The sequence below is a fragment of the Scomber japonicus genome, chromosome 7, assembly GCF_027409825.1.
Source record: "Scomber japonicus isolate fScoJap1 chromosome 7, fScoJap1.pri, whole genome shotgun sequence".
NCBI lineage: Eukaryota > Metazoa > Chordata > Actinopteri > Scombriformes > Scombridae > Scomber > Scomber japonicus.
The window spans coordinates 8,909,167-8,930,158 of NC_070584.1; the positions used below are offsets into that span (position 1 = coordinate 8,909,167).

A 20,992-nucleotide genomic window follows, 5' to 3' on the forward strand; every position below is an offset into this window, starting at 1 on the left:
ATGATTGAAAGGTAATAATAATATAATAATACAACCTATCATATGGTTTCGATCGACCCATTTTAATATTCTGCACATTTACTTAACCGTAAAAGACTTGATTAAAGCAACAACACAGCTGCTTAGGATAAAAATTGTTTCATCATGGATGCTGGATGAACAGTGTGATGCATATCTGACAAACCTGAGTGATTTTGTTGTGATTTGCGAGGAACATGGAAAGGTTCTGAGACTCCTGAATGGACGAGGGCTCAGACATTTTTCTGAGGAACTGAGCAGCACTGAGAGAAAGAAAGAAAGACAGAGATTTTGTTTTAATAATTTAAAAAAAAAAAACCCCAGGCAGAATGTGAGCAACTTCATTAGTCAGTGAGGTAGAAAAAGTATTCTTCAGGGGGCTGCCCTATGCTGCCATCTAGTGTCTGTTTTGGTAATTACAGGATTAATATCTGGGAGGTTTTCAAAGTTTCTGAGTACCGTTTGTAGGCAGAGTGGTCATTCTTGACACTGCATTTCATGTTCTTCAGTTCATCCAACACGGCGAACATGTTGATGAACTTTCCGAGCGTTAGCAGGTAGGCCTCGGAGACAAAGTCCTTCCTGCGCTCGGTGTGACAGAGACGACGGACCTCCCCGCAGAAACGGTCGATAGCTGTGCGCTGGAAGAAAGAGAGAGAAAGGAGATTGTACATTGGTTTGATGCAACAGTTAAGGAGGATACCTGCTGCTGATAAAGTGATTTTACCTGGAAGTACATGAAATTCATCAGCTTGGTGACTTCAGGCTCAAGGACTTCCACTGTCTTCTCGTAGATCTCCACTCTGTTGGGCTGTTCGTTGCATTTTACCTACAGAAACAGAGAAAAGACATCAAGAATTGCTACAAAGAAGTGAGGTTAAGCAAGTGAAAGAGAATGCAGTTTTTGTTCATGTAAGAACACACAATGGTATCAGAAAACCATGACTACCTGTGGTATTGCACGTGAGCAGCTTCTCCAAGTGTAGAGCATGATGGCGTACCCCTGCCCCTCCTCCAACATTTCATTCTAATGCAAGAAACAAAACTTATGTTAATACTCACAACACCGCGCTCACATGTCACACACCCCAAAAAAAATACAGTAAACTAAGCATGCACCGTTGCTTCTTTTGTAAGTCATTTCTTCCCAGTGGGTGGCAGCGAGGTGCTTTCAAGTCAGCCCTGCCTTTGTACAAAGTGCTGTTTGATTCAGACCCCCCGAGCAATTATCCCTCACTAATTAGACACAAAGCCTCAGTATTCCTGCTAGAGATGGCCCAAAAGCATGCGTTTGTCCTCGGGCCCTTTGAGAGTCTCGCTCCTGGCCCCAGATCCTATGAGCTGCCCGCCAGACAAAGCCAAAATCTCTGATGGGAATGGCGAGTCCCTGTCCCTTTTTCAAACAAGCCTTTGCCCTCATTCTGGTGAATTTAGTTTCTCTACTGAGTCATTACTGAGGTGAGAGAGAGGAATGACAATAAAGAGGAGGAAGCGCTAATCAGTTGCTTCTTGTATATGCGACCCTGCTGCTGTACCATGCTGGAGTGGACGGTGGCCTGCTCGATGTATCTGGCGATGCCTGTGACGAAAGCATTTCGGTCCTCGAAGTTGGTGTTGAAGTTGGGCTGTGGAAAGAAAAATTATGTTTATGAAAATGACACTGGTACAGATATTTAACATATAGTAATGCTTACATTAAATGCTACAAGTGACATGTCAAAACATCTTTGTTTTATGTGGCCTGATTGTGTCTTTATTATATTATAATTTAGCATAAAGTGGTCAGTGTCAACTAACTGAACAGCTGTTCATGATGAAACTGATAGTTAGAAAATGTGTGTGAAAAAAGTGTCTGACTAAAACAATCATTATCATAACATAACTGTATGCCTAGAGAATAAGTGTGCCTTTATCAGTCTGCATAAGTGAAAAGCTGGGCAGCCGCAAATCGCCACCATCAGCACTGACCTGGTACATGACCGAGGAGGGGAGGGGCTCGATGCATGGCTGCTGGTCCGGGAGCGGCAACTCCTCCAGCAGGTCCACGTTGGACAAAGCATCCTCTAAGGTCACAGTGGACGTCATACTGCTGGAAAGGTCAAAAAATGAATGATGTTTAAAACGTTTGTCCAAAAAGGCATGACCTATGCTTTAGAGAGTTCACACCAAACCACAAATGTAAATAGCATTCATCCTCTTGGTACCAGGAAAATCTGCACAACGCTTAGTAGCTATCCATCTAGTAGTTTTTTAAAATATTGATGAATAATCACCATATAATTTCGGTTAAATACACAATGAAGGTATAATAACAGTGATCAATTTTTGCTATCCAGTAGCGTAGATTAGTATCTTACAATAATGATTTAAAAAAATACAGTATCACGTTTCCACTTTTCAGGAAGGCAGATAAAACAAACTCTTTCTTAGAAATAAATAGGCACAGAAATGAGACTCCAGCTCTATAATGTGACTTTAGTAGTCGTGTTTGAAATATGTCAGTGTAGGATTGGTGGCCAACCAACCAACTGACATAGATGAAATCCCTGGACTCCAGCTGCCACATGCCTAAAAACAGCATAATGCTTTTTTGAATGCTTTGATAACATGAGACAGTGTAGGAGGGGGTCGAGGGACTGTTTTGGGGTTAGAAGGAGGGGGCTCTGGTGTCACTAGACAGCCTGGAGGCAGCAGCAAAGCAGAGGAAAGCTTGGTGGAACTAAACTGAACTTCATGCTTAAAACTAATTGCCGCCACAGTAGTCAGATTTAGCTGCAGACACAACGTCTTTATCTCTGAACAATCACTCACAAGCAGCTTCACAGGATGCTTTAAGTTCCCCTTTATATAAACAGTGACCAGGCTTCACAATACTTCCTGTCCAAACAGCCAAACAGGGGAACAACGTCAGTGCTGAATCATGGACTCTGCACTACAAACTAATCTAATCTATCTAATTATCATTTATATCAGTATCTTATCGTCTTCTTTCCACATACTTCCTCCATCAATATTGTGTGATTAAAGAGAACAAGCATGGCTTTCACACTGTCACTTTTGCAAACATGCATAAAACTGGTGCGACTGCAAATGAAGTGGACAGTATATATGATATTTGCAGGGGTATATCATACAAATACACATTATTTCATGTTGTCTAGAGATCTGCATGCCCATCTTCATACCAGGACATATTCTCTGTGTTTAGTTCATGTACAGACAAGCATGTTAAGAAACTGCTCCATGTGCTGTTGTTAATATGACAGGAACTTCCCCAAAAGTCATGAGTATGTTGGTGTCATCAATTGTGTACTACATTGCTAATAAACCAATAGACCATTTCAGACTGGAAACGATGGTGCAAAGTTGCTCTTCTGCTCTTTAGGGAAATTCATGATTGCAATAACAGCAGTGTAGTTTATGCAATGGATTGCAGAAAAATCCCTGAAACAAAAAAAATCCTCATGAACAGATATGAATAGGATCATGTTTGTCAATAAAAAAAATCAGTTAAATGCTCAAACTGTAGCCCTGCATCGGTCAGAGGCGTGGTATGCTTTGGTTTGCATTCTCACGCTGCTGCTGCTGCTGCTGACTGCTGACAATCAAAAAACCTATTGCAATCAGAACTGACGGTGAGTCAAACAATCCACAGTGACTATCCACCAACACAAAAGCCTGGCAGTAACTGCGTGCACAGGCCTGGGGTCAGAGGAGGTCACTGACCTACTGCTCTGTAGATGGAAGTACAGCCCAGAGCACAGGAGAAAGGATCCATGTAATTAAAAAGGACTACTATAGAATACTGAATTTTTAAAACACTGATCAAGTGGCTTTCATGTCTTTGTCAGCTCTTCTAAAACATTCAGGGCAGATGACTTGTTTAGGGGGTCTACTGAGAAAAAAAAAGACAGTTGCCATGACACTTTCATTTAGGAGATTACAATGGCAGATATAGAGTTTTTGTCCCACCCCTCTGAATCATGAGATCTGGCTGTTGATTAATCACTATATCATTTTAGTTAAATACACAATGGAGATCTTTTTCCAGTTTTCCAGTAGAGGGGTATGGTACTCCAACATCATGTTTCAGCTTTTCAGTAAGGTTGATGAAACAAACTCTTAGAAATAAACTGAGTTAGAGATGTTAGTGGAACAAAAGAAAGCTAGATGAGGACATAAGACGTCAGCTATATCACTATAATATTAATATTAATTAGTAGATTTTAGGCAATTAATACAGAAGACAGCCACTACAAGCCCAGACATGTGGTCTGTACAAAGTGACCACAGCAAACCACATCATTACACAAGCAAAAAATGAAGCATAGACACAAATATGGGTTGGAATGGTACCTCTATGCCTTAATGACATGACGGAAATGATGCCAGATACTGCATAGTCAAATTAGTTTACCAACAAATTCACACAATTTCACCGATCTACCAGTGGTACAGCAGTGCTCCAAAGAAAGCAGTAGAAGAACAAGGCCGCAAGCTAGAGGATGCTAAATATAATGCAATATTTAAGAAAAAGAAATCGGCTGTGTTTTCTGAGGAAATAAATGCATTCCACACATTTGCTAGATATCAAAAGGTACACATGATGCATTTCGGTGAGTAATGCTCATTGTAAACAGAAGCATGTTTGTTTACAAAAAAACTCCACAGGGTACCTTTAAGGGTACTTTTTAGCTTATGTTACATTAAATGTATAATTCTGAAAATTACTTTTTAATAGTACAACGCCATTCCCTCCTTTTTATAAAGCAATAGAAGACCAACTTGGGGTTAATAAAGCATCTTGCTATGAGCAATAAACGTGCATATCCATAAATAAATTTGTCACCTCATAAACGTATTAACAATGAAATGCACCTCCTCATTTGGACAATAACACATTATTTAAGCTCTGTACTCCAGCACAATTAGCTTGAAGTGACACAATGACTGTATATATTGGGTGAGAAGTGAAAGAACTGTAACTCTTTGGATACATATCTTAGTTCCTTCACTGCAATTTAAAACCGCGAGGCAGCGCTTGATCCCCATAGGGTTGCATTTCATATCCGATATGTGAGGGTAGAAAGCCAACAAAACCAAAATAAATGTGTCACTGCCATAATGAAGTTATCTACAGTCAGAGTATATATAGCTGTGGTTAGTTACAAAATACAGGTCTTTGAAAGAGGGAAGGAAGTCAGATGGGGAGAACTATACAAAGTGACGCTCAGAGCATGTCTCATTAATGATTTAGCCCAATCTCTTTTTTTAGTATGACAAACTGACTCAAGCAAGAAGCACAGGAGAGTACAGTCTCAGCAACAAAAATGGGAAGTATGAGTCACAGACAATGAGACCATGTGATTTTTTGATTTTTTTTTTTGGGGGGGGGGGCTACTTCATGAAACACTGATGTCCAAGAAACCGAAAGTAGCCCATGAGAAAGGTACACAACATTCAAAATAAACATTGTAGGCTATTTGGATAGTGTTCTTATGAAGTGCACAGAAAGTAAAATGCACACAGTAGATTTGACAAAAGTCAGCTATTGTTGAACCTTTTGGTTTTTTTTAACTTAGGAAGAAAACCACTTCTACTTAATTTTAAAAAAAAAGGAACCCTGGTGGCTTTTTTTTGAGAGCACAGTTCCTCTTAAGACTGCAGTCTCTACAGCTGTCTCCTCTGATAAAACCAAGAGCCAGACAAGGGACAAATTAGTAAAGTCATGTCTCTTAATGTAGTGTTAATGTAGTGTGTCAGGTTGTCGGCCAATATGCCCACTGCTGAAGTTGCACAGCATGTGTTTGTCGGGCTCCCTTGGTAATTACACGATAAGGAGCTTAAACCAGCCTCAAGTAGGTAACCTAGGTGTGAGAAGCAGAGGTCAACCAGAAGCCACCACCAGACAACTATAGTAGTAATAATAACACTAGTAGCTGAATGGAGCCTCTTGACACTTTGTGGAGTTTTATCAGACAAGATGTAATTACAAAATTGGCCAAGAGACGTAAAGTGTCAAGAAAGAAACCAGGTCAAAGGAGTGATGACTTTCTTTCAAACAAATAGTCCCATATAGTGCAATAAGTATAGGGCCTCAGCTAACTATTTGATTCATCTTTCAGTTAATTAATTAGTTATCCAGTCTATAAAATGTCAGAAAATGGTGAAAATGTTTTGTATTTAAGTTTGCTGTCACAGAAAGTTAAAAAAACCAGTATAAAATCTGCATTCAAGAAGCTAGAAAACACTAGGCATTTTTATTTCAGTCAAATCACACTAATAGTTGCAGCTCTAAAAGTATAACTTGACTAAATCAACCTGAACTTTGACCATTCAATGTCCACTTTTACCTCATGAATAGTGTTACAATCATCTAACACGGGTGAATATGGGCAACTATTGAGCTAGACTAACTTGGACATTGTTCCTTAAGACATGCTGCTGTTTAATTTTTCAAATGTCTTTTATGCTGCAGGTGACTTAATTAAATTCCATTCACTTTCATTGTAGTGGAGCACCAGCAGAAATGTTTAATCTCCAAAACTCTGAAACACAAGCTATCAGCATTAGTAGCCTATGCATTCATTTTTAATGCAAACAGATCTTTTAATTGAAGGCAGTTACTGTATGCAAACAGTTGTCGTGCAAAGTCCTTTCCAAAAGAGGAAACATACATATTTGATACAGTATGACTTGCATCTGTCTCGCGCTTGATAGAGCAGCTCAGTGGGTAAACAGTTTGACACTTTAACAGGTTCTAAACAAAAACCCAACAGAGATCACGCAGATATCACATATCTAAAGCTGTGAAAGGAAGTCACATTTACAGTACATTTCAAGTGAGAAACAGATGCAACACCAATAATGTAGGCTCTGCACAACTTTTAGCTTTCAACAAAAGATGGCTAATCGTTACACTGCCATTGTAGTGTACCAGTTACTCGGGAGGAAGTTGTTGACGTTTCTTTAGTCTGAGGTGTTATAATGCATTTTCACAGCATAACCACAGTTATGTCCCTATCACTGCTAAATAAATCATGATCTACATTTGTTTGATCTCAACATATTTGGTATAGAAGGCAATGGAGAAAACAGACCACATACTTTCTTTGAACTCATATCTATTAAAAAGGAACATCCAAATGCAAGTATAGAGTGCTAGTCAATGTCAAAAACAAAACTTTCAAGCCTACTTAGTGAAGTATTTAGTAAAGCCCTCCAAACATGCAGTAGTTGAACCTTCTTAAGGGCTTTGACAAAATCCACATTCTAACAAAAGTTTAATGTGATCAATACAGAAGAACTGTGGGAGATCAACTCAGTTTCAGTGGCGTCATTGCTCTATAAGACACGGTAAGTGTGATATATCACCTGAAGTGTGTTATTGTTAATTGACGTCACAGCATCTTTGAAGAAGGCATTCAACCACACAGAGAGAAAAAAATACAACTTTCACCACATGAGATAGATAAGATCTGGCTTTACCTAAAGTATCTTCATGCCTCATCACCCTCTTCTTTCCCTCCTCCAAGCTAACACTGAATAATAAAAAAAAAACAATTTGCATGTTTGGCTCCTCATTTTACTGTACAGGCACACACGTTTCCAATTGTTTTTGATGGAGACTCAACATGGCAGTGTCATGATTTGCCCCTAAAATGATATTTTATTCTTGAGACAACACTAAAATATCTAAGTGACGCACACGTTTAGAAATGTCTGAAATGGCAGAGTGCTCTGGTATTTACAGTGAGGCGGCTGTGCCTTGAACGCAACATCAAGAAGTGTGTATGTGATACAGTCAGGTTCCTGAACACAACATCTCTCCTACTTCTGTCATTCCCAAAGCAACAAATGAAAGAGAAAGAGGCTGCATTCACAGAAATATCATAAACTGTTCATTTTCGGTAGCTGACAGTGAAGTTTTGAATACTGAGAAGTTTTACTCTCTTTCACACCTGACGGACACTGCTCACTTCCAACACTAGTCAAATAAATCCACATATAATTAAGTTCAGCCTGAGAAACTTGAACAATTTGTAGCCTTTGAAGTGGAGAAGTTGTGTGAGGAGCAGCCTCCACCATGTAGCCGTGGTATGGCTGGTTACAGGCTCGCTGCCGTGGCCTGAGATTAGTCTCAGCTCGGGCCTGTGAGCCAGGAAAATGGCTTGGCGAAGCAACAAGCTGTTTACTCCACTTAAAGCTTATGAGTCTGGTCAACATTTCAACTAAACAATTATTTTAACGGAGAACTTAAACAAAGCGACGTAAGGACGGCTACACCCAAAGCACCGCGGCACAGCTTTTTTTCTCCTCCGTGGGGGAGTTAGCTGGAAATAGTCTCTGAAACTAACTTCACGATGAATCACTCCTACTCACCCGGAGCTGCTGGTTATTATCAGGGAAAACTTGTGCGTTTATTGACCCGACTAGAGAGCCATTTAGCCGGATAGTCGATTACTTCCAGCGGCTGCTAAGTCTTTGGAAGTCTTCACTCCAAGTTTTTCCAGTCGTCGGTCAGAGGAGAGTTTCCTCGGTGGGTGTTATTATCATGGGCGGGGGAGAGAAGTCGAGCAGGGAGTTCCTGTCCCTCAAACAGGGAAACTCAACAGGAAACTCTGCTCTGAGCTGCGGTGCTGGCCTCCTCCACTAGGGCAGGGAAAGCTGAAGTCACAGGAATGTACAGTAGGAGCGTGCCCGAAGGCTATGGAGGGTGAATAGTGCCCAAAAAGAAAAAAAAACTACCCCCATCCATCAAACATAGCGTGGCATGTAACATCATGGAGTCGTCTTTGGAATTTTTTTTTATTAAAAAAGAATTATTCAAGATGGGTAATTTTAGTAATCTAAAACCCCGAAAATAATAAGAACTTTTTACATACATACCTCAATCGTCCAATCAGAAGACTATAGGGGTGGTACCTTGAACTTAATTGAAGCATAATGCATCACAAGTCAGAAAATACCATTAAAAAGATTAGAAAGATACAAAATGACACATTCTAAGAATGCTCATAAATCTTACGCATCAATGTAACCACAAAGCTCTTAAAAGGTGAAAAGAAAAAGAACAAGTGAATTATATAGCAATCATTCTTCATCATGAATCTTGCAGCAATATCAACCATATTAAATCCATTATATAAAAAAGGGATGGTGAATAAGGGAGAAAAGTCTCAATTTAAGAAAAAAATATTTTCAATGTTGTCATTTGCACCATTTAAAAAAAAAACAAAAAACAAAAGTAAGACTGAATGCTCCAGAAAATGTTAAATGGTGTTACCACAAAAGAATGATAAATATGTATGTGTATTTAAGTGTACTTATACATAAAATTACTTAATTAAAAAAAAAATTGAAATGGTTCCTGATTTACATGATTATCTCGAATAACTTTAATATTAATAACAATGGTTTTCCATTACCTTTATTTAGTACAACGTTTTTATTGTTTTATTGTATTGTTAGATATGTTTGCCATAATCCTTCAATATATTCTCTCAAAATGAATTAAAAGCAGAAATTAAAAGATGTCTTATTTATAGTATTTATACGTTTATTTGACTAAACCACATGGACACAAAAAAACATCATTGACCCATTTGTCTAATAAATATAGCATACCATGTGGTTGACCTTTTAGAAAAATGTTCAAATCAGAGACAAGTTATAACATTACAGCAATTACAAGTTCATCAAGTAGCCTAATAACCAAAATAGATACTACCAACTGGGTGATATGATTAGATTTAATATTATATTTTGATGATGATAATAATAATAATAATAATAATACACTGAAAATGTTACCACATTAATAACATAGAACACAGAACATAACACAGAATAAAAATAAAAATAAATGACTTCCTGAATAGAAAGGTTTTTGGGGCTCTATGATGCCCTCAGATGTTTGGGAAGACTTTTCCACAAGTGTGGTGCAGCAGATGAATTAGTTGATGAATTTAATCTCGGTTTATACCTGCTCTATGAGTAAAGTGCCTTGAGATTACTTTTGTTGTGATTTTGCGCTGTATAAATAAAGATTGATTGATTGATTTAATCTTAGATTATTAAATTATCTGATCTTTACAATTCAACTTTATTAGAAGTTGCTGGAGCCATTTTCGCTTTGACCATACAGGTGTGAAGCTTGGAGCACAGGAAATCAAACAAACACAGGAACTCTAAATGCCATACTGATGATGCAGGGCCTTCTTGGTGCCTGTGAAGCAACACTGCTAACCATTGTGCATAACCACATATTTATCAGAACTATCACAAGTGAAACAAGATAAATAAGAACAGAATAAGTCTAATCTCTCTCCTTTTCCAGACAGAAGTAAACATTATCTAGAATGAGAAAATTCTGTTGTGTACATTTACCTAAGGTTATCTATTCGATTTAAGCCATACAGCAACACAGGTTGTGCAATGAGGCATTATAATTCATGACTATTAAAAGTCATCAGGTGGGCGTTGCCTGGAAAGGTCACTTTTAAAAAGCCTTAAATCACAGCTTACAGTGGGCTGCTGAATGAGAATGACCACATTTTGTTAGTGTCCTGTGCATTCTGCAATACCTCAAATGTTGGTGGTTGCCCTGAATCACAACGTCAGGAGAAATGATCCTCAGTGTGCTGATGACAAGCTATTTTGTTAGGCCCTTTGATAGGAACCATTGGTAGCCTGCCATCTCCCACTTACAGCAGAGACAACTAAGTTCTGATTATAATAGACTCCTGGCACAAAGCGTTTGACTTTAATTTGTAAAGAAAAGGCATTATGCACACACATTTTGGATAGGCCTGCCAATGGATGTTTATTAAACCCTAACCCTTTTAACACATTCTCCCTTGTAAAAGTAAACTGTTAATCATAAAGAATACATTTTACTTGTTGGTTGGAAAATAACCAGTGTAATAGAACTGTATTAATACTTGCAGTCAAAATTTCACTGCTCAATAATTAACAATACATACCCTTACTTACATTAGTATACTTACATACTTATATATATGTATATACAGTATGTATTATATTGTGCCTTAGTATATTAGTATATTATGCCTTGGTTATCCAATTCAACTGAAATAATTGAAAAAAAGATCATAATTAAATCATAAATACATTTTTCTTGTGTCCTTCAATAATTAATTCAGTTTTGTAGTGACCTTTTCCTTTAAAGCAGAGCTGTGCAATGCAATGAGATATGATTTCAGAAGCTATCAAACCATACATTAAACTTAACTTAACTTGCCCTATCATTCCAAACTATTTGATTACACACTCAATACTATTAATAAACCATTATCATAAAACAAGGTTGATTATGTTAAATATGACAAATACACTTACATCATAGCATAGATTTATTGTGCTTCACATATAACACATTATTAATATTATCAACATGACAGCTTATAGAAAAAGTCCTTTACAAAAAGTACAATTTGTTCAATATTTACAAGAAGCTGATGCGTAGTACTGTGTGTTTACAAGCAGCTTGTTTAACTACGGCCCTAAAAAGACACATATTGTCCTCTAACACCACGCAGTCCAAGTCCGTCTCCGACAGTCTGATCGCACAGTGACATCATATGTCGCACATCATCATGGGACAATGACAGCAGTCAGAGAACAGAGATGATAATGAGGTAGAGGAACAAACAGCAGAGTTCAGTCTAATCGCGCCAAAGCGGACACATTCCTCAGCATTGCTCAAACCCCGCCATCAGAGAGAGCGCCAGAGACTCCACTGTGAAGGAAAAGCAAAGAAAAAAACTCATTACCTCCATGTTAACCAATTATATGGTTAGAAAATGTGCAAAAATCCGTAATAATTCAAGCAAGAATCAGTGTTTTACTTACAATGAGGAAAGGAGCCGCGACATACAGCTTTATTGAGTATTGTCACGAGGAACATGTGACAGTTTTTGAAATCTGACTCCATTTTATCTATGGACTCAATCCTGTAATCAAAAGATAAACACAGTATTTAGTCACTGAAGGTTTGCCAAGACACTTTTTAAATTGCTTGGCATAAAAAAAAACATCATGAACACCTTGTCATCTCTACACAACTTCACAAATATATATATATACACACACACACACACCTTTATTTCTTAAAGAGAAAGATATAATTTTCACTATAAATTAAAGCTTGTTACTTCTCTTCTGTCTACAATAGAGCTCTTACTTCCAGGCTCCAAATCCAGCTTGCCATCGGTCTGAGAAGATGAGGACTAGATTGAGAACCTTCATTATTGCCTCCTTCACAAAACTGACCTGAGAGGAGAGGACGACAGCAGATAAATGAACTGCCCGCTCCCACCAACAGGGAGTAAGGTAACATTACAAGATTTCACAGATCAGTGAAGTGAGGTTTTACCTTCTCCCTCAGTAAGCAGCGGTCATGAATAGTTGCTAAATATCTGTAATGGATCTTGATCAGCTGGTCCAGGTCCTTCGCTTCCTGTACTTGGTGCTGAAACTCCAGTCCTGTGCTGTGCAGAATCTGCCAACAAACATCCCAGACAAGTAAAAGATTATATAAAGGTTCAATTTAAAAAGGCAGTTGTGCATAAATTCCTCTATAATTAAATAATAATAAATGCCTCTAACCATTTTCCAAAGCATGTCATCTGCTTCGAGATTCTTTTTCTACCTTCCAGACATTTGCTGTTTTCTGTTAACTCTCACATCTGCTGAAAATCAACTGCAGACTTGCTTCTAAAGAGCTCAATACAAATTTGGTCCTTTCTTGTTTTTAGCAAAGTTGACGTTTGACAGTTTAATCAGAAATCTGGTCAATTGGAATGTCCTTAAATCCACCACAAAGATGATATTTCAAAACTGTCTCATTTCAAAAACAGAACAACATAAAGTCAGAATTATATACTTTGGAAACTGATGGTAATGTAAAAAAAAAAAAAAAAAGGAAAAGCACAGGTGTAAATATTGATATGGATGATGACTGAATTGCATGTAGCTGCTTCAGTTTCAGTATCCTGGTGTTACACATGCTGGATAACTGTCACATTGTCATAGCTAACTGGGACACTTAAATATAACAGATCCATTGTTCATGTTATTAGTAACACCTGTGCTTTTCTTGCCATGAAAAGTCAAAAGGTCCATTGTTTGTCTCACCCTGGTCACGATGTAGTTGTGAAGACTGTTGACAAAGTGCATCAGTTTGACTCGCAGCAGACACATCCTGTGAATCTGCTGATTTATCTGATCTTTGACTTTGACTTCCTCAGCCAAAGCACCCTCCAGTTTCTTAGCGATGTTCATGAACTCTGTGAAAATTAAACATATGTTAGATATTCAAGAGAACGCGCAGCATCAATGCGGTAAAGTGGGACATCATTGAATTTACAGGGGAGATTCTCTGCATACTGAAGATATTCATGCATCACAAACATGTTTTTATACAAATCACTGAATTGAGCCCTATTTTGGAGAAGACTAACTACATGTCTAGACGGCAAGCGTAGTGTGAGCAGCACATCAGCAGAGCAGTAGCAGCTGTCTGTGTGAAGTTCAGGTACAATGTTGAGTGTAGGTCACCCGCGTTTTAGAAGCAGTTGTAGCTCAATACACATAGTGCACTGTAGTGGCGCATGTAAAATGTGTGGAAAATAGACTAGAAGCATAAATGAATGCTTAGGTTGCAATGAAACGCAGCTGACACGCGACTTTCAAAGAGCCGGTGCAGACAGCTGCATAAATTAAAATAGAAGCATATATGTTGCGTGTAAAAAAAAACACATCTGACCGCTTGCTGTCTAGACACATGGTCAAAGTCATACCATTGAATCGAAGTGTGTCCAGACTATATTTGGCCCATTTGATCTGCAGCAGGAGGAGAAACACCTGATTGTAGATCTTCTGACACTCTGAGCTGATCACAATGTCAACAGGCCAGGGAACCTATGAGAAAAAATAAGTCAGTGTCAGCTCAGCATTTTAAAAAATTCTTAATAAAATCTAAACAAACACATTCAATTTGTTTACCTTGTAACTGAGAGTAAGCACTTCTAGATTATTTACAGGGTGTTTTTTCCTAGCAGGGTCAATGGTCTCCAAGAAGATTGACAATCTGAGAAAATATGAAAAAACAGTGAAAAAATACCCACATTTTTATTACATTCTCCTGTCACATTCATCTTTTTTTTTTAAATCAATTGAATTCTTCACGCAAATACATGCAGTACCTGCCACTGTCCTCAGGGTGGCGCTGTCCGACTGCCTCCTGCAGCTGAACGTTGAGAAAAGACAGCTGCTGCCAGCTCTCTTTCTCCTGCACCTTTTCAAAGATGGCCGTGTAAAAGTCATACATGGTGTCTCCGGCTTCCAGCAGGAAATAGTTCCTCATAGCTTGGAGGTATTCCAACAGCCTGCGGAGACATCAAGCAGTTCAAATTCTCTATACGCAGCAACAACAGAAAGTCATTATTTAATATTAATGCTCAATTATGTAACCCCTGAATGTGATGCTTACTTGTAGTCTTTTTTCAGAGTCTTCATGAGGTTCCCGCAGCATTCGATGTACCTCCTCTCAATGTGCGGGTAGAGGCAGGAGCGCAGGGTTAGCTCAAACGTCTGGCAGGTGACAGACTGAGAGGAGCGGTCCACGATGACATCACCTCCTGAGAAGCGCTCGTGGAAGTCCCTCTGCTCCAAGTAGAGTCTGAAAGAAAACCCAGATCACTTCAGATTTTATCCATGTAGGTCTGACATAAAAAATAAATAATCCCTTTGAAAATCTAATCATCTTTACACAGTGCCTTTTGTGAGATTATGAAAGCAGCAGCTGCAAAAAGGCATTATATAATGTTTTCTTTTTTTCTAAATTACAAATTTATGACATGAAATGAATGTTTTATTCTTAAGTTGTGGACTACAAAAGTGTTTTTACTTTTCAAATTCTGGCGTTTCATTATGCATCCATGTTTACTTCTATCACCAGCAGTGGAGTCTTGATATTTAAACGTGGACATTTACCTCAAAGATTGCTAGGATTTTAAAGTTTGTATTGGTATGTCAGTTGGTATTCTGGTTATCTTGTTAGCTAATATTCAGTGTGTTGTGATTACTGCTCACCTGGCAAAGTTGATGGCCAGCAGTGGATCGTTGACGTGATCTACCTCCAGATGCTGCGCGATGATGGACTGCATCTTTATGAGGCTCCTCTCTGTGGCCTGCTGCTCAGTCACTGTGTCGGTTGGAGATGACTCTTGGCTGCAGAGGCGTGACTGCACTGACTCCAGGAACAGTGCGTATAAACTCTTCCTCTCTGCATCTGCAATGTAATATGTTGGCATTTTTTAAAAGATTTTCATTTTGCAAACTGCCGCCTCAAAACTGTTCCACGTGCACAAATAAAGTACAGTAGCGCTCGCAGGGAGAACACTGACCTCTGGAAGATCTCTCCGACTGCTCCTCATCCTTACAGTCCAGGTTTTTGAGCAGCTGCATGGACTTCCCGGCCATGATGATCTGCTTGAGGACAGGCTTGAGGAAGGACACCATGGTGAGCTGCCTGTTGCTGGAGCCCTGGTCGCCTCCGGAGCTCCCGCTGGCCGCGTCGTTCAGCTTCTCCTCGTTGTCCACCGTCTCAGACACGCTGTACAGGGTGTAGGTGGCGTACCAGAAGTCCCTGTGGTTCACTGGGACATCCTTGTTCCTAGGCAATAAATTCAGCCGATCAAATGTTATTTATTGTAGCATAGCTGTCAAAATGTTAGGTTTATAGGTCATATTGGAATTGATGTTTTGTAGTCTTTGGGGTGCAAACCTTTGGATGATGAACTCTTTGGCAGGATCAAACAGGTGGCCGTGAACTATCCATTCATCCACAATCTCCAGATATGGTCTGACTGTCTCTGTCCACAGTGAAAACAATAAGGCCACCTACAATAAGAGAAAATGACACACAGGAATGATCACCTTAACATCTGAGAACTCTTCCTTGTGTTGAAACCTGCTGAGCTAAGCAACTCACAGCTTGCTCCGAAGCTTCCCCGACGCTGTCATACTCAATAATGGCCTTGTACAGGGTGTTGAGCAAATGAGAGGCCCGCACAACGTTCGGGGTCTCCGGTGGGACTTCGGCGACCCCGGTGCAAAAGACTTTGTGCAGCACTTTGATCTGTGCCAGGTGAGGGCTGAGCCGCTCCAGGACCCCAGACAGAGTCACCGTCTCATCTGCAAAAGAGGGCGACTCGTCAAATACCAGCTGATGTAAGGGACAAACCCAACACTACCAATTACTAATGACTGGGGAAACTAAATGGAATTCAGCCATCATTCATTCTAGCATGTACACCAGTGTTTCTATTACGGTGACGTGTCGAAATGTCTTCCTATTGTATTAATTATTAATCAGCCATAAACACACTGTAAAAGGTTTTTCTTCTTCACTAGCGCCTGCATGAAACTCTCCACCATCTTATCAAAAATCCACTACATGCTGATCACTACATGCTAATAACTGCATATGCTTCTTGGGTTATTTCACTTTTTCCATGCATTCATTTTGAGACTTCCTTTACATTTTGGTTGATACACCGGCACTGATATCACAATACATTCTTTTAACTGGACTTTGAAACTGTCTGGCTTTCTATCATTTCAGCCATCTGTTAGTTTATGGCACTGACAAGATCACACATACATTACATGCTGATATGTGTGTTAAGATAAAGGTTAAGATTCTACATACAATGTCACTAGTTGTGCCATATATTTCACCAGATCACCTGTGTTGTTATACCAACTCTATCTTAAGTTAGAATTACTGTGAATGTAGAGTTTTACTATCTTACCAAATGGTTTTTAAATCTCATAAACATACTTATACTTGCCATTGCATATCAGCTCTCTCTCAATTGTAGTCAGCTCCTCTTTGAAGCTGGTGAAGTACTTGTTGAGGGCCCAGACAAAGGCCTGGTAAGTCCTGAAGGGAGGCTCTGAACCCTTTTTGGAGCCATGGGAGGAACCGGAGCCTGGTGGGCACGGTTCCGAGTTATACCCCGTCACCTCGTCTATGAACCTCTGCAGCCTGAACACGGCCTGCCCGTAAACAGCGATATGCTCCAGAACAGAGCGCAGACAGTTCTGCAATACAGAGGGAGAAAAGTTTCCTTCAGCAAACAGAGGACACGTTTTAAAAAATATATATAAGACGAGGAATTTTCAGATTTTTAACTTACACTGGTCAGGTGAGTTACAACCACGTTATTCCTTACTGACACTTTCCCATCATGATGTTGGAATATAAAGTGTTTCTTAACCCCAGACAGAAGCCTGCAATATAATCACAAGAGCTCAAATGAATGACAACACAACATAATCATGTTAACATCAGCGTGTAAAGACCGAGATTATTTCCTTTATAATCAAACAATGACTCAAATGTTAACACCATCCCATCATTACATCTTACCACAGTGTCTCCCGTATTACTTGGGACTCTGTGACAAAGGCTTTTTCTTCTGGTAGATACAATGGATCAGTGTTGTACAAGTGCTGATCCCTGTAGAGAGAAACACATTTAAAATCATATTAATTCATAAACAACTTCAAGTAAACTGTTACATTTGACAACCCTTCTAGTTTATAAAGACAAACTTTTAGTCTGAGCTGCTATTAACTGGTTTGAAAAAACAATGTTACTATCAATGAAATACTTTTTATAAATGATTTTTTGTTATTTATGGAATCTGCATGTTGTGATATTTTCCCCCTGTCTCTTAAATTATTAAATCAGCAACAAAATCATCATTAAAGGTGCAGCATCATTAAAATTTTTATTATATTTTTAACGCATTTTTACATTTTATGGAACCTGCATCTGTACTACAACTTTTATGAAAATACTGGATATTGGTATCAGCTTTAAAAAACTACTATACAATATTCCAACCATTATTAGAGAAAATATTGTGAGCATCTTCTAATAATATTACAGGAGGTAATAGTTTTTCCCTTATAATTACTGTATCTGTGATTTATGACATTATTCCTATAATATTACTTTTTTCTCATTGTTATCATCTCAATATTCTTTTGTTTGTACTGACATGACTTTTTCATTCAAAACTATCACTTTTTAATTCTTAAAACTTCTGACTTAGTTTGAAAGTGTTACCCTTACAACTGTGTTCTAAAGTGAAGTACGTACAAGTGCTGGAGTCTTACCACACATTGAGCAAGTTGGAGTGTAAATGCAAGCTGTGCGGAAAACGAGGAGCGTGAGGCACCCAGTATGGTGTCACCACATGTTGTTCAAGCCAGGCTCGGGCATCAGGCTCTCCCACTGTATGAAACACAAACTGGAATTATTCTCACATTCAACAACAGAGCGGACAAACAAACACATAGTGACTTGCCTCAGTCATTTGCGTATTTCACATTATTATTATTATTATTTATAAGGATTTCATGGTTTGAAATGACATTCTCTATTAAATACAATATGATTGGTTCGCACCCGTCCATGCCACTGCAACTGTTTTATTAGTGTGGTCGTGGTCTTCCTGGGGGGTTCTGTCCAACTGGATCCCAGAGTCCTCCCTGCTGATTGGCTGTTGGCTGTCCTCATCCTCACTTTCCTCCTCAGACCATTCCTAAAAATTACATAACACTTGATATTTCATAAATTACATTTAAAAATATATTCATCGGGAGTTCAAAAAGACAGTTTTAGAGCACAAATATCTTGAATAGTAGGTTGGTTCTGATTTACTCACAGGGGTATCTGGATATGGTCCCATGTCTATGTCCTCACCCTCCATCAGATATTTAGCCCAGTCAAAGTCATCCTCTTGTTCTGCAGAGAAACAAGAATAAGAAATATATTTAAACAGGTGAGCGTTTCAACACGATTCTTCAACATCAAACATGAAATTAAACATTTTGGAAATGTCAGCTCACCAGACTCCTTCACCCTGGGTCTCTCGGTGAAGTTTGTGTTGGAGGGCGACTCCGACAAGGAGAGGAGCAGGGACAGTATGCTGTGGTGTACATCAGTCTGCGAAAATAGATAAAGCCAAAAGGAAACATGAACCACAAAGAAAAGTATCAAGTACTGCAACGATCGGTTACAACTATTTGATAATCGTTCAAGTCTTCTTATTATTATTATTATTATTTTTTGGGCTTTTTTGCTTTTATTGGATAGTTGGTGGCAGAGAGGCTGACAAGAAACAAGGGGAGAGAGAGAAAGGGGTATGACATGCAACAAAGGTCCCTTGCCAAACTCAAACCAGGGACGTTGAAAGTATACAGCATGCACTGTAACCACTCAGCTACCAGAGTGCTCTCATTTAAATCATTGTGTGGCAGTGTGTGTGAGGATTGTACGCTTTATGTGACATATGTGATAGTAATCTTTGGATTTTGGACTGTAGTCATTTGAGGATGTCACCTTGACCTCTAAGAAAACATAGCAGGCATATTACATTCATGTCTGACATTTCATAGATAAAACCATTAATCAATAATGAAAATAACTGTTAGTCGCAGCCCTTAAAGTATCTATTGGAATTTTTTCTTTACAGTAGTTTTACAAACATAGACCTTCACTCTATTAATGAGTCCATTTACTGTGCCATACCTTTGTTCCATCTGTATGAGATAATGGTGAGTTCAGGAACTCGTCAGTGAGCCTCAACCAGCTTTCTGCTTTACTCAAGTCTGAGTGAACCATGAGCTTTTCATAGATTCTGAAAAACACAGCAGATTAGGCATGAGACTGTCATCTGAAACACTTGTATATTGTAAATGGGGGGTGGGGGGCTAAATCAATCAAGAGGAAGAAATTTATGGGGGCTTAATCCATGTTATTTTATTTTTTACATTTCTGTCATGAAATCATCTTTCAAACATGCATACATATTGCAGCCTTGGTACAGCATGAAGAATATCAGGCAATGCAGCATGACACTTTCTGTGAGGACCCTAATAGACCCCTTGTATTACAAAATAACTCTTACACCCTGCAAAAGACTGTGCCACAGCAGCAAGCACCACACACACACTCACCCACTTATACTGCGATGGATTTTATGGCTGTCCACGTCCAGGAAACGATGAAACCTGACAAGATATCACATTATTAGCTTCCTAGCATCACCATTTGAGATAAACACTGGGTTGGTTACAAGTTAGCAGACGACAAGCTAGCCCCCAATCCGGTCAGTGACTAACATCCACTCACTTGAAATTTGACCAGGCGAATTTCAATGCCAGCTGAAAGTTCTGGTCCTCCTCATCCTCTATCCCGCTGACACACCGGATCAACGTCTTGATTTCTTTCTCTGTCTCCTTTTCGAAGGTGCTCCAGTAAGCCATACTGATGTTGACAGTGCTGCTCCTGTTAGCTTGATGTTAGCTGCATGTAGCTGTCTTTCTGTTAAGGCCTGGTACACAACTAGTGGAGGCTAAAGTGCTAACACGAGTAAAAAAATGTTAGCTAAATGTGCTTTGTTGTAAATGGTAGGAAAGCTGTAGAGTTATCTCTTCATTGATTCATCCAGCTAATGCCGCGCTGTTGCGTTTGACTCCCACAACAGAGGAGTGCGCATGCGCGACTTCAAATTCGATTTAAGGAGAGTTTTGATATTAATTTTCTTTGGAAATGAAAAACTCTCCACTTATGCAGCCAATAAGTTTCATATTTAGTTATAACTACAATAAACTACCGAAAGACGACGCTGAGGTTAGCTTCAAATTCGGGGTTAAGGGCAAAATTATAGGAAACATAATTATATTTAGCGGCTTATTCTCCGTTTTTTCATCACTTACACTAATGTAAAAGTGTTAAATTTAACAAGTGTAAGTGTAAAAATAAATATACATGTCGTATATACTTGAGAAACTGAGAATAATCTGCAGTTTACTTCAGCGTCGTTACTGAAACGTTATTTCATTCAGGAGCACTGGTTGTAACACTTCT

At 38.9% G+C, this 20,992-nt stretch overlaps 2 protein-coding genes across 2 annotated transcripts in view; both read right to left on the bottom strand.

Annotated features, from left to right (window-relative positions):
* The window catches only part of cyfip1 (cytoplasmic FMR1 interacting protein 1), a 28,046-nt gene extending 19,307 nt beyond the window's left edge, over window positions 1-8,739 (bottom strand). Inside the window, exons 1-7 of the mRNA XM_053322732.1 lie at window positions 8,401-8,739; window positions 1,987-2,107; window positions 1,554-1,643; window positions 968-1,045; window positions 746-847; window positions 478-659; window positions 185-281 (exon numbers count right to left, since the gene is read on the bottom strand). Of these exons, the coding sequence (XP_053178707.1) occupies window positions 185-281; window positions 478-659; window positions 746-847; window positions 968-1,045; window positions 1,554-1,643; window positions 1,987-2,103 (666 nt within the window). The 5' untranslated portion in view covers window positions 2,104-2,107; window positions 8,401-8,739. The remainder of the gene's footprint in view (window positions 1-184; window positions 282-477; window positions 660-745; window positions 848-967; window positions 1,046-1,553; window positions 1,644-1,986; window positions 2,108-8,400) is intronic.
* Window positions 8,740-11,381: 2,642 nt separating this feature from the next.
* On the bottom strand, window positions 11,382-20,601 carry tubgcp5 (tubulin, gamma complex associated protein 5). Its single transcript, XM_053322004.1, has 23 exons — window positions 20,255-20,601; window positions 20,080-20,133; window positions 19,652-19,760; window positions 18,970-19,066; window positions 18,786-18,865; window positions 18,527-18,662; window positions 18,235-18,352; window positions 17,480-17,569; window positions 17,247-17,340; window positions 16,899-17,151; window positions 16,037-16,239; window positions 15,830-15,945; window positions 15,450-15,718; window positions 15,136-15,334; window positions 14,534-14,722; window positions 14,247-14,429; window positions 14,047-14,131; window positions 13,842-13,962; window positions 13,177-13,328; window positions 12,416-12,541; window positions 12,224-12,312; window positions 11,893-11,993; window positions 11,382-11,779 (listed from the first exon to the last, which is right to left on the bottom strand). The coding sequence occupies exons 1-23, from the start codon at window positions 20,386-20,388 to the stop codon at window positions 11,733-11,735; spliced, it is 3,045 nt and encodes a 1,014-aa protein (XP_053177979.1). The 5' UTR covers window positions 20,389-20,601; the 3' UTR covers window positions 11,382-11,732.
* Window positions 20,602-20,992: the final 391 nt, after the last annotated feature.